At 45.0% G+C, this 14,641-nt stretch overlaps 1 protein-coding gene across 1 annotated transcript; it reads left to right on the top strand.

Moving 5' to 3' along the window:
- The first annotated feature begins 516 nt into the window (after nt 1–516).
- On the top strand, nt 517–864 carry LOC128746096 (proline, histidine and glycine-rich protein 1-like). The gene has a single exon (XM_053843146.1). It carries the CDS (start codon nt 517–519, stop codon nt 862–864), a length of 348 nt encoding a protein of 115 aa, XP_053699121.1.
- Nucleotides 865–14,641: the final 13,777 nt, after the last annotated feature.

Here is a 14,641-nt window from a genome sequence, read left to right as displayed (position 1 = left end):
TTACTCGTTTTAAAGAAACGATTTAGTATGATCAAAATCGTTTTATTTGTTTATTTTTCTATAGGTTGAATAGAGGTTAAAATATAAAACCAAACTGACAAAAAGATCGCAGACTAATCTCAAGATTTTAGTCTTGACCTTGGAATGAGGTCATACATATATTAATATTTTTTTTTGAAACGATGGTTCTACAATTGATGAAGGGACGGTACGGGAAAGAAATGAAAATTTTGGTGAAGGAGGGGGAAGAGCGGAAAGGAAGGGGGGGGGGGGGTATTGGTAGCTATGCTTGACAAGTAGTCATTTTGACTCCTACCTTTTGTCCAATGCTGGAAGATCGCAATTTGAAATTAAATTCATGTTTACTGTTATAATATATTTAATGGTCACGTATGCCAGAGTGAAGCCAAAATCGCACTACTTAGTGGATGGAAATGGAATGTTCCTATAAATCAAATATGAACTGCACTTCGCAAATCATTCATACGGAAGGCGCGCTCGTTCTACGCAGGTACGATGTCATACTACCCGAATCAGCATGGCCACTGTCCGCACGGCCAACAGTTGCCGCACAATCCACACGAGGGTCCTATTTCGCATACCGTCTTTCCTCCGGATATGAACCCCAACTATCCGCATCAACCGTTGCTGCCGGGAGGAGTTCATCCACCAGGACACTATCCACCGCCGCATCTGATGCCGCCGTCGGTGGATAATCCACACTATCCACCCGGGCACCACTACCCACCGGGACACTACCCACCGCACTATCCGCCGGGACATTATCCACCGCACTATCCGATCCACGAGCAGGCCGTTGGATACGGTGGTTCCCAGCCGAGAAAACCCGAGGAAAAGAAATAGTGTTCGTGAAGTGAAGTGAACGGTGAATGAACTGTTTTAGAAATATTCCATATTGTTGACGTTGAATGCAAAAATAGAATTCGAATAATGCAGTGGTGCGACCAAAACTTCCTGTGCGATACAACTAAATACAAAATGGTTCACAGTAGTGGTATTAAGGTACCTAATATTTAAAAAAAATGTTTGTTTAGTTTAAGTTATTTCTGTAAATTTTATGGGAAATGTTCCTAACAAAAATGTGAAAGTCGCCCTAAAATATGTTAGGTCGACTGTTCATGTTACATTATGGGTAACATTATGGATCTAGAAAAAATATGAATGCACTTTTTTACAAAAAAAAACTATACATTTCAGAAGCAATCTGTTTATATTTGAATATACCAATAACAATCCCGCGTAGTCAGTTGCAATAAAATTATTTTTTACTTATAAATATAATTTACCTTCAGGCTAAGATTTTTTGATGACTTTCCCTAAACTTCTGGCAATTATGTATACTTTTTCACAAATTATCTAATTTTTTTTTGCTCGGATGTCGTTGGCTAAGCTAGTTCGTTGAGTGTCTCGACACACGCAAGTCGACTTCCACCTGGTCAAGTTCACGCTCACTTTTATATATAAAGATAGATAAATTTCTACAAAGTGATGAAGGTTGCACACCTCCAATGTTATCCAACTTTTTACGCGCTATAATGATGACCGCTATAAATTGTGTTCGTAATATGCGAACAATCTTTTTGACAACTCTGCATACATCAAATCTGACACTTTTCTCTTGCAACACTACCGTGCTCTTTCTTTCGTTCACGCCAAAGAAGGAGAGCAAAAATGTGCGAAATGAAAACAAAACTATTGCTCTCCTTCTTTTGCGTAAACGAAAGAAAGAGCAACACTGCCGTATATGAGAAGAGTGCCCAGTTTTGATGGATGCAGAGTTGTCAAAAAGATTGTTTGAATATTACGAACACAATTTATAGCGTCCGCCATTATAGCGCGTAAAAAGCTGGATAGTTTAGCAAATTTTTCCTAAAGCCCTACAGACTTTTCTCGGTTTCGAACGTGTTACGAGCACAGAGTTTACCGTGGCTTTCCAGTTAAAAATGGCATTGAGCCAACAGCTTTTATTCGAGTGCCAATAGCATGTTTCACTTTTATTCTCTTCTCTATATGATGCAATGCAGGTACCTTGTGCTACGCTTTTTGCATCTTTCGATTGGCATCTTCAACCGATAGAAGATTCTAAACCGAGAAAGTTCTGTTTGCAAATGAGAAATCTTGCCAAAAAACATTCTAAATTATTTCAAAACTTTTAATTAGGATTGTTTACCTAAATCAAGTGTCTGATCAAGCAACTGATAGCTCTTTAATTACTTTCGTTCTGATCCAAATTTCAGCATACACATGCCCTTGTTTGTGATGCTAATTTTTGAAAATTGCTTATTCAAATATGCCCATTAAGTAGCATCTCGCATAGAGTGCTTGCTAGCCTGTCATAGAGTGCAGTGCACGATATGGTACCGACGTGTGTCCCAGACTAGTTAGAATATCGATCTTCAACTAAATCCGGCTCCACTATACGCTGCTGCCTGCCTGTTTTAAACTAGTGTTAGCCTATAGAGCTACAATTTGCATAGAAAATGATAGCACCCCCACCGCTGCGATGATTTTCGTTCTTCGCATAATATCGTAGCATTATTCACATTTTCACCCCACTTGCTGGCAGCTGTCCAACCAACCAGGTAGCACCCCGCTTTGGCAGGCTGTAATTTACAAGATTTAATCAACGCAGCACCATCGCATCGCTCCACTATGTAGCACGATCCATTTGCCCCTGGTGGTATACTTATGCGACCAAAAACTGGCAACTGGAGGTTGCCCCTAGTGACGGTTTGTCCAAACTTTCAGTCTCCCCCGGCTGGTTTCGGTTCAGAGACCCCCAACGACAGAGACAGTTCAGCTGTTATTACAGAAAGTCCTTTCACGCCCTGTTACGATTAATAATGAAGCTCTGATTTCGTTGTTTCTGCTACCGTTGCAGCGGTAGCCGACTGTAAGCTGTTTTTCGTTTTAGTTTAGGATTTCTTACATAAGCTTCTACTAAGTACTTCTTCAGGAACTTGGTGCCGTTCACTGAATACCCGTGGGAACACAATAATCTACACACAACTCACGTGGTATCATCAGGTGCCTGCTAGGGGGTTGCTTTGATTAGAGAACCTAAAGTTAGGGAATGGACCCGTCACTTCGATCCCATTTGACAAAACCAAACGAGCTTGAACTCTTCCTATCTAATCGCATGAGTTCACGCACTTTTGATAAATAGAAAATTTGACGACCGACTTTACATGCTGGACTTGAGCCACTCCAACCGCCACCAAAATTTTTGATCAAAATGAATAAAATTACCCAAAATTTGAACGAAAAAATCGATTCCATGTAGTGTGGACACTGTGCGTATAATGACCTTTAGATGAGTGGGACCGAAACACAATGGTGTATCGATTAGGGTAGAAATCCATATTTTATCAATCAGTCAGTCAAAAAAAACAAAAACAACTTAGACTCATCTCAAGTTTTTTAGTCTTGACCTTGAAATGCGGTCATACATATTTATTAATATTTTTTGAAACGATGGTTCTACAATTGATGAAGGGCCTACCGTACCGAAAGAAATGAAAATTTTTGGTGAAAGAGGGGAAGAGCGGAAAGGAAGGAGGGGGGGTATTGGTAGCTATGCTTGACAAGCAGTCATTTTGACGCCTACCTTTTGTCCAATGCTGGAAGGTGCATGGGTCGAACCAAGCTATAATCTGAGATTATAACCGGATTCGAACCCACAACACCCGCCAGGGCATGTGGTTCGCTGGTACTTGTACCTTTGAACCATAGAGGCGCTGGACAAAAGGAGACCGCAAAATCCACTTCTCAAGAATAGCGACGCGTTTGGTTGGGTTATCGACACATATTGTGCCGCTTCCTACATCAATTGCAGATTACCACCGAGCGAGAAGTTTAATCTAACTAGTTTTACTTTCAGGACGACGACACTATGCCGGCCCTTACGACTTGCAATGTACTGCACGTGACGTTGTTCGTCTGTCAGCGTGTGTTAGCCGCGTTTCTCGGCGCGGGTTTTCGAGGGAAGGCATTTCTTTCTCCTACCGTCCCTTCATCAATTGTAGAACCATCGTTTCAAAAAATATTAATATATGTGTATGACCGCATCTCAAGGTCAAGACTAAAAAACTTGAGATTAGTCTATTACATAGGAACGGGACCTTCCCTCGAAAACCCGCGCCGAGAAACGCGGCTAACACACGCTGACAGACGAACAACGTCACGTGCAGTACATTGCAAGTCGTAAGGGCCGGCATAGTGTCGTCGTCCTGAAAGTGACTCCAAATTACGGCTCAGTGGAATGGCGACGTCAATGATGGTTACTATTCGTTTACCCTTGTCGTAAACCATAATGTCCGGTCGGTTGTGGTGAATAAAAAGGTCCGTCAGAATGGTGCGGTCCCAATACAGCTTGAAACGGTCGTTTTCTAAGACGGGATCTGGTTTGTAGCGGTAATTTGGCACATCTTCCTCCAACAACCCACATTGCAGTGCCAACTTCTGGTGCAATATCTTTGCTACGTTGTTGTGGCGTTCTGTATAGGCTGCATTTGCTAGTACTATATAATCTGGCATCACTGTTGTGTAGTGTTTACATTTTCGTTTGCTCTTGCTATTTATTTCAATTTTTGCTATCATATTACGCTGCATAAACTTCAAAACGATACGTTTTCATCCGCAACCTGACCACAAACCCGCTGCATATTTTATTTTTGCCACCTGAGTACAGCCATTCAACTGCTACTGCTGCAACTGCTGCGCTGCAGCCTCGAAATATCTGCATATACTTGTCTGTAAACGCATATAAATTGTCATCAATCAAATCGCCTTGTACCGCTGACGCTGCAATAAAAAGGATTCATTTCGCTGCCTTCTCATTTGGACCATCCGAAATACCCTGCCGGAGAGTGCATTCGATCAGCAGACTGAGAGAGATAGCCTGCCCGCCTTCGCTGTACAGCTGACTGGACGATCGCCAACAACCATAACCCGACGCAAAAAGGTATAGTGTAAAACTCTTAGACAGACAGAGATAGGTTCAGTGCTAGATAAATATTGTTTTGACATTCCGAACGCTCTTTTAACGGACCACAACGCCAACTGTGCTTTGAACAGAGCAACTAAATTAGTAATTATCCAGTGTTGCTAGTTTTTCTGCAATGACGCTAGTCTGCGAAAAATGTGCAAAAGACTTCATCGGCGATTCGATGAAATGTGGTGCTTTTTGTTCATCGACAGTTTGTATGCGCTGCACAGGTATTGCTGACGCTGCGGTCGCTTCAATCAAGACAAATCCTCATTTGGTTTGGATGTGCACTTCTTGCAAAAATCTGTTATGCAAAGCCCGTTTTGCAAATACTTTGGTGTCGGTTGATAAGGCAAGTGAATCTATAATCGAAGCGATGAAAACCGAAATTCGCGACAATGTATTATCAGATATTAGGAACGAAATCCGCACGAATTTCAAAACGCTGGTAAATTCTGTCCCTCGTACACCTGTGTCTGTCTACCAAACGCCACTTCCACCTTCGAGTAGGACCAAACGGATGCGTGAGAACTACGGTGACGATGATGTTTCTTTCCATCCACCAGTTAAGACCATGTGTGGCGTTGGTACCAGTGACAATGATACAAATCTGGTTGTCCCGGAAGCCGTACAGCAGGATTCCAGTAAATTCTGGTTATATCTGTCAGGAATTTTACCAGAAATTCCCGAAGAAAAGGTTTCCGAATTGGCGGAATCTAGACTGAAAACTTCCAACTTGCGGATAATCAAGCTCGTTCCTCGTGGAAAAGACACAAGATCGCTAACATTCGTGTCTTACAAAATCGGAATGCCGTCTGAACTGAAGTCTGTTGCACTTGTAACTGAGACCTGGCCCCGGGGAATTCGTTTTCGTGAATTTGAAGATACTGGTAACAAGAAGCAGTTTTTTTGGAATCCAGCAACTGCGAGTCTCAGACCAACCGTTGTAACCGAGACGCCGAAAGCATCCTCCGTCTTTCAACGACAACCCCAGTAATGTTGACTACCAACGGTTTAAGAAGCACTCCCGTACTAGCTACCTACATCTCCCCTCGCCTTACTGCTGCAAGCCCCTTTCCGAGTACTACCGAACCGCGGACGACCGACGACTCGTCACCCCGAAACCGAGTGAACGCGCCACTGACTATTTACTATCAGAACGCCGGCGGAATGCGCACGAAGACAAATGACTTTTACTTAACAACTGCTTCTAGTGACTATGATGTTATAGTAGTCACCGAAACGTGGCTTCGGAATGACATGAAAAATGCTGAGCTGTCATCTAACTATAATATCTTCCGCTGCGATCGCAACCACGCTTCTAGTCACTTACAAAGAGGCGGTGGAACGTTGATCGCTGTTAAGAAATCTGTCTCCAGTACTCCCGTACGCCTAGGTGATTGTGACGCGCTCGAGCAAGTCGCTGTTAAACTCTCTCTTTCGGCCAAATCGGTCTATGTATGTGGAATCTATCTGAGGCCTAACAGCGAACCGGATAGGTACATCGCGCATTCTAACTGTGTGCAACAAATCATGACCAAAGCAGCTCCCGAAGATTCAGCGTTAGTAGTTGGTGATTACAATTTACCTCACCTGATCTAGTCTTACGACCTCGATGTTGATTCATACATAGCGACAAATGCCTCTTCCGAACAAGAAATGGTTTTCACAGAAAACATGATTGCCAGCGGACTGCAGCAAATTTGCAACGTGCGAAACACGAACGGTAGGACTCTTGACTTGGCCTTCGTAAGCAATAGCGGCGAGGTTGAACTGATCGAAGCGCCATCCACGATTTTACCCTCTGACCGTCACCACAAACCGCTCGTCTTACGCTTAAATGCACAGCGAAGCCTCAATTCAATACCTGGAGTTCGCGATATCGACTTCAACCGATGTAATTACGATGCTGTTATTGCCGAACTAAGCTTACTGAACTGGGAGGAACTTCTCTGCGATGCAGCTACCAACACAGCAGTTACCATTTTTTACGATGAGGTATTCCGAGTTGTTATCAGACACACTCCTCTTCGTATAATTGATATCAGACGCTCGAACAATCACCCCTGGTGGAACCCTGCACTTCGAAAGCAACGCAACGTTCTCCGCAAAGCACGCCGTCACTTTCTACGTCATCGCACTGCAGAAAATAGGGATGTTCTTCGCAGGCTCGCAGGCAGGCTCGCAGACTACGACGAATGTGTATCTTCTTCCTTTCGTGAGTACGTTTCTAGAATTGAAGATGATGTTAAGTCGGATCCGTCCTCTTTCTGGCGATTTTTCAAAAATAGAAAAGCTACTCAGTCGATACCACAGGATATGTCCTTCGAAGGCAAAACGAGTAACGACGTCGAAGGCTCGGACGAACTCTTCGCTACTTTTTTCAAATCTGTTTACAATGATAACTCTCCGGTTGCTTCCCCGGAGCTGTTAGGTTCTTTGCCTTTGTACGATATACACATGCCACGCCCAACATTCACCGCAGCACAAGTCACCAGCGCATTGAAGTCTCTTGACCCGTCCAAAGGTCCAGGATCGGATAGGCTACCTCCCGGATTTGTTCGTCGTTGCGCCGATGTGCTTGAACCACCGCTCTGTCGAATATATAACTTGTCGATCTCGGAGAGTGTTTTTCCAGAGGCATGGAAATTATCTGCTGTTATACCTATTCTAAAAACTGGAAACGCCCACGACGTCAAAAATTACCGACCGATTTCGATTCTCTGTTGTCTGGCGAAAACTCTCGAGCTTCTGATACACGATAAACTATATTCTGCGGCAAAACCCATCATAAGTGAATATCAGCACGGCTTCATGAAAAACCGCTCTACTACCACAAATCTCATGACATACACTAGCGCGCTCAACTCAAGTTTGGAGAAGCGATGTCAAGTAGCCAGCGTCTACGTGGATTTCGCCAAAGCTTTTGTCAAAGTGCCCCACGAACTAACACTGAGAAAGTTTGAAAAGCTAGGTTTTCCTCACTGGCTCATCTCGTGGCTGAAGTCATATTTAATTAATAGATCTGCCGTTGTGAAATTGGGATCAGTTGTGTCAGGCTGTTTTTTAACACCATCCGGCGTGCCACAAGGCAGTCACCTCGGTCCTCTAATTTTCATCTTGTTCGTGAATGACTTGAGCCACCGAATTAACTCGCATCATCTTATGTACGCCGACGACTTGAAGATATACCGAACCATCAGCTCGTTGGTCGATTGCGCTGTTTTGCAGCAAGACATTGATATCGTAGTCAGTTGATGTGCCGTAAATGGAATGGAGATGAACGCAACGAAGTGCAAGGTGATAAGTTTTACTAAAGCACGGACGGCGCTAAAATACGATTACAGAGTAAACAGTTTCAGCATGGATCGAGTTACGTCGATCAAAGACTTGGGTGTGATAATGAACTACAAACTATGTTTTAACGAGCACATAAATGCGACAACTTCTAAGGCTTTTGCCATGCTTGGATTTATCCGCCGTAATGCACGAGAATTCCGTGATGTGTATGCATTAAAGACGCTATACTGCTCACTCGTACGAAGCGTTCTCGAATATGCAGTTCAAATCTGGGCACCTTACCATGCAACTCAGATTGCTCGTGTTGAAAGAGTACAGCGTTGTTTTATTCGTTTCGCGCTACGGCGACTGCCTTGGAGTGAGCCGCAAAGATTACGATCGTACGAACAGAGATGCCTACTAATAAGATTAGAGCTTTTGCAGCAACGTCGCATATATCTCCAACGAATGTTTGCTTTTGACATACTGAACAACCAAATTGACTGCCCAGACCTATTGCGATTGGCAAACTTTTCCGTTCCGGCCCGACGATCTCGACAACGTCTGCTGTTTCTCACTGTAAGACATAGAACTGTATTTGGACAAAACCATCCACTTGAGAAATGTTTCAGTTTGTTAAATAATCTAAGTGTAGTTTTCGATTTTCACGTAACCAGAGACCGTTTCAGAGTAAGCATTAGACAACTAACATAGATCATAAGCATCCAGTCTGTACAGTTTTAACTGAAGACGTAGTAAAAATAAATTAATTAAACTAGGCAGCCAGCTATGATGTGGTCGATGGTTTCTTGTGGTTGATGGTACATTCGGCATACATCCTCTACATCCTGATGCCAGATTTACCGTCTACAATTTCTCGTCGGCATAATCCCGTCTTGAATGGCTATCATGTTGGATTCGACCACTAGAGAGAGTTCCCCACGGGAGAGCCATAAGTTCGACGCGACCTTGTCGACATAAGGCCGGTTCAATTGGTAAGGGTGAGCACCATGTACTGCTTTCTGCTTCCAAGATGCAATCTTCTCTTCCATCGAAATTAGATTGCATCTGAGGTCGTAGTCTGGTTGCGCCAGATGTAAAGCGCTGTAGCCCCTATCAGCGGCACAAACAGCCCGGTATATTCCGTGTCGAGTTGCGCATTCTACGAAATATTCACGCATCTGACGCACCTGAGCAACGCACAGTGCTTGAATGTCGACTATTCCTACACCCCCTTCTATTCGTGGTAAAGTAAATCTCTCCAGTGCCGATTAAGGGTGGCGCATACCCACTTGTTTGAATTCTCGCCACACCCTCCTCTCAAGATCTTCTAGGTCAGTTTTGCTCCACTTCACTAAAAACTGTACGTCAACAAGGGAATGGCAAATGTATTCAGTGCTCGTACCTTATTACCCGCGTTGAGGAAAGACTTTAGGACATGGTTCACTCGACGTAAAAATTTATCCCGCAGCTCTATCTTGATGTCGGTGTGGCGAATACTGGTGAGCTGTCTGAAACCAAGGTATTTGTACGATTCGCCACGAACCATATCCCTAATCACCTCCCCATCGTAGGCCTCGTAGCCATCGAAACTATTCAAGCGCCCTGCTTGAAGCTGTACTGATCGGCATTTGGCAAGCCCAAATTCCATACCGATATCGCTGCTTACTCTCTCAACTAATTTGATAGCTACTCCTAGTCATTCTGTTGATTCACAATAGATCTTGAGATCATCCATATAAAAGGTATGGGTCACATTTTCATGCTCGCCGTCGCCATACCTAATCTTATAGCCATGACCGTTTCTGTCAAGCGTTTTGCTAAGGGAGTTCAAAGCTAGGCAAAACCAAAGCGGACTGAACGAATCCCCTTGCAAGATACCTCTTTGACTCCGCAACGCTCTCGAGCGCAACACAGTTTTCCCATCACTAAGTTGTACTGTAGTAGTCCACTGTCCCATCGCATACTGCAGGAACCTCACGACTACAGGGTCTATTTTATACATCTCCAACACCTTAATTAAGAACGTGTGAGGTATGGAGTCGTATGCTTTCTTGTAGTCTATATAGGCCATACTAAGATTCCTCTGGTTGTGCACCGCTTGCCCCACAATGACTGCATCAATGATGGCCTAATCTTTGCAGCCGTGAGTATTCTTTTTGCATCCTTTTTGCTCCTCCGTCAGGATGTTTTGTTGCTCACAGTGGAATGAGATTTTCGCGGCAATGATGGCATTAAGTACTTTGTACAAGGTTGATAAGCATGTGATTGGCGTGTACTTTGATGGGTTTGATGTGTTGCTGTCTTTGGGGATGAGGAAAGTGGTACCTCGGGTGGCAAAATCAGGCAGTGTGTGAGGCTCACGTAATACCTTATTGAAGCACTCGGCTATCTTGGGATGAACCGCGAACGCCGTCTGGTCCTGGGGCTGCCCAATTCCTGGTGACACGTGTTGCTTCGCGGACATCTGCTGCCGTGACAGTGATAGCCGGCATTACTTCGATGCCACCACAACTTTCCTCTTCTCGCATTAGCCACGACTGCCCGACACGATGTTGTACTGGGTTCTCCCATATATTGGCCCAAAAATTCGTGATATCTCCTATCTCTGGTAGGCCATCTCTGTAATCGGGCTTCTCGTTGCTAATTTGCACGTAGAACGCTTTTTCGTTTTCACTGAACATCTTATTCTGCTATCGACGTTTTGCAGAATCAGTGTATCGCCTTACCCGCTTCGATAAAACGCTTAACTGCTGTATTAGTGTGTCGATCCTCTTCGTTGGCTGGTGAGCTCCCAGTTGACGAAGCTCAATAGGTTGCATGATCGCAGCTACATGGCGGCACAATCTAGCTGTTCTTCCGCCATTTCTATACGCTATCAGTCTTCCAATTGCAACTCGTTTGTTTGAGATTCTTTGCTCCAACCGTTTCTGCCACTGAGGCTTACGCTGTTCTCCAACATAGTTGGACGTCTCACCTCTGGGCGTTGTACGCAATCCCAAGCTTCCACAGCTGCACAAAATACTATCAACTGCAAATCCTCCAGGTGCTGGGCCGCATTCAAACGCAATGGCAAAACATGACCATTGAGGATATTGATTGCATTTACTAGCTTGCGGGAGAATCGCAGTTTTGGTAATTTGTGCCGCAATAGAGGGTCAGTACCGCGGAACTGTGCGACTGCTTCGTCCATAAGGAAGACAAAATCTCGTAACAGCTGCTGTTCAAGCGGTGGTTCTTATGGTACTATGCGGGTACATTTACCTCCACCGGGGCTATGGATTCGTGGACCTCACTTGCATTTGGATCACGTAGCCGCATTGAGCTTCGTCTCGACACATCACTCGCTCTGTCATTCCTCCTGTCCATTTCGCTACGGACCTGTTGCTGTATCTCATCGATCTCTGCTTGTGAGAGCATATTATTCCGCAGAATTGCTCGTCGTCTTACATTCATCGCATTTCAATCCAGCCGTCCCGAAAACTGCGGATAAGCCTCGTTGAACATCTCCAAAACTCGAGGCAGACCGCTCATGTCCGTTTCTAATGCTGTGCAAATATAGTAGGCGCGAATTACGAATCTATTCATTTCCGCTGTCCACATGATTCGCCGCTTTTGATTACCTGTGAGGGTGTACGACTGGCGTCTCCGAGTCGCAACATTCCTTACAGGCGCAGCGTTGTTTAAGTGATTTTCATGGCTGCTTCCTCCGTTTAGCGGTAGCTCTTCGGGTTGAACCCGGTTGGAAGCCCGCTCTTGCACTTCAACTTCTAACCGCTGGCGCTGGCCGCTTGCTCTTCTCCCCATTCCAGGGCCAGCTCCAGTCGAGGGGTCCTCCTCGGGCGATCGCATGCCAATAACTCTTGATGATCGTAACTCCAATAGGGGTGTATCTTCATTTCCCCGCAGATATAAGGGAGGCTGGGCTGTGCTTAAAGCGGCACTACTCGCTTTGACGGAGCTGCTTCCGGATATTGTGGTATTTTATAGAAATTCGACAGGGCCCACTGTCCAGTTTCGCCACATCCTAGGCAAGTTCCCTGGGTGGATAAACCGGTAACGCCTAAGCGTGGGATGGGGTCCCCATTCTCCTACCCTTTTTTTCTTTTTTTTTTCAAAACGCTCAGTCTCTATGAATCTCGTCGATTTCGTCACGTTCTGCCTGCGCGAAATGAATTAAGGAGCACAAATGGAAAGCAGCGTTTGATCGTGCCTCCTTGCTAGGCTGTGGAAGCCGGAAGTTTCCGCACCACTCTGCAAGTGTATATACCCGTGCCTAACGCGCCGTAGGCTGAGTGTGAAGATCGGGTTTGAGTTTTCTAACTCGTTCGGCAACATCTTTGGCGTACCACAGGGGAGCAGCGTTGGACCACTGCTCTTTTCTCTTTTTATAAATAAACTGTCAGCTCTCCTGCCACCTTCCTGTCGGACGATGTAAAAATCTGCAAGGTAATTAAAATGTACTCCGACTGCATAGAACTCCACCGTCTTGTGTAATTCTTGGATTGCCTACGAATGGCCGAAATAACAAATGGCATAATATATCTAATGGCCGAATCACAAAAAGCCGAAACACGAATGGCTGAACTTCATATTTGGCCGAAAATATTCATGGCCTTCGACCTGCACAAACGTTGGGTACATGCTGTCCTTACTCGCTGCTCGTTCGGACTTAACTAAGAGATAACCCCTATTAGTCAGCAAACCTAGGAAAATGCATGCGCCTAAATAGTAGTGGTTTCTGCGGGCCGGCAGTGGCCGGCGCTTCCGACGACGAATCTTGACAGATATGTATTTCACCTACGACTTGCAGGCTTCCTCAGTGTCTGTGTTCGAAAAGAGACACTGAGAAAGCCTGCAAGTCGTAGGCGAAATACGTATCTGTCAAGGATAAATTATACACAGTAGAACTGGATAAGTTTTCATTTTATTTAATTTCCAGGTTTCGTTTTCTACTAAGACGCTCCAAAAACTTCAGTAGGAAACATTTGCTACTGACACGGTAAATAGGTCTCGCACCTTATAATGGACGTAAATCATTTGCGCTTAGAGGAAGAAAGAACTTTCAATAATTTATACCCTATAGTAAATAGTTGTGTTGCTTACTGTGTTTGTTGTTCGATTAAAGTTATTAGTTATTAGCCAGCTATACCCAAGACAGCAGCCCTGTCCGCGAGATTAGGCATCGCAGCCCCAGTATGCTTAATCAACTTTCGCTAGCAGAAATTCAGGAAAGGAACTACGACGAACGACTAGCCCGATGACGTAAAAGAGGCGTTCTATGATCTTCTCGACAGGACAAATGGAGAGTGCCCAAGACATGACATAAAGATAGTCATCGGGGATACAAATGCACAGGTCGGACGTGAAGAGTTCTTTCGTCCCGTAATTGGAAGCCTCCATCCTACCACAAACGACAATGGCCTGAAGCTAATCAACTTCGCTGCAGCCAGAGGAATGGTTATCTGTAGTACCCATTTTGCACGATGAAACATTCGGAAGCACACCTGGAAACGCCCTAATGGAGTGGCCTGCTCTCAGATCGACCACGTTCTGGTTGATGGCCGGCACTTTTCTGATGTCGCAGAAGTGCGATCCTTCCGGGGACCAAACGTCGACTCGGACCACTATTTCGTAGTAGGCAAGATCCGCGCCCGGTTGTCCAACGTATTCAAATCGAGGAAAATACGACTGAACATTCGGCGGTTATCAGCGGAGGGAGTTGTTGCAGAGTACTCTCGGAAGACTGATGAGCGGATCGGTGAACAGTCGGAGAGAACCTGAACGAACAGTGGAGACACATCCACGACGCGATCAGTACTACAGCGCGGAAAGTGTTGGGTACTACTGCTGCAGCCACTTCCAGTGAGTGGTTTGACGCAGAGTGCCAGCGAGTGACTGATGAGAAGAATCGAGCCAGAAGTCACATTTTGGCTGCAACTGTGACACGCCAGAGCAGAGAGAGATACCGAGATGCTAGAGCTGCTGAAAAGAGACTTCACCGTCGTAAGAAACGTCAGCACCGAGATCGCGTTCTTGCGGAGGCGGAGAATTGCTTCGAAAGGCACGATACGAGAAGCTTCTTTAATACGATCAACGGAATCAGGAACCGAACCGTGCCAACTTCTGTTATGTGCAACGACAAGGACCGACCTGATTACCGAAAGATCGGAGGTGGCTAGGCGTTGGAAACAATATTTCGATGCATTGTTGAATGGTGAACGAGATGGAACGGTCTACAGAAACAGGATAACGATTGAGGATGATGGGCAAGTTGTGGATCCACAAACTTTGGACGAGATTAGGAAAGCAGCGAGAGAGCTGAAAAACGGCAAAGCAGCTGGAAAGGACAGC

Source organism: Sabethes cyaneus, chromosome 1 (assembly GCF_943734655.1).
Source record: "Sabethes cyaneus chromosome 1, idSabCyanKW18_F2, whole genome shotgun sequence".
Taxonomy (NCBI): domain Eukaryota; kingdom Metazoa; phylum Arthropoda; class Insecta; order Diptera; family Culicidae; genus Sabethes; species Sabethes cyaneus.
This window is presented reverse-complemented; position numbering and strand designations above follow the sequence as displayed.

Excerpts from the sequence above, each read along its gene's own strand:
- LOC128746096 (XM_053843146.1), top strand. The coding sequence starts at position 517 with ATGTCATACTACCCGAATCAGCATGGCCACTGTCCGCACGGCCAACAG.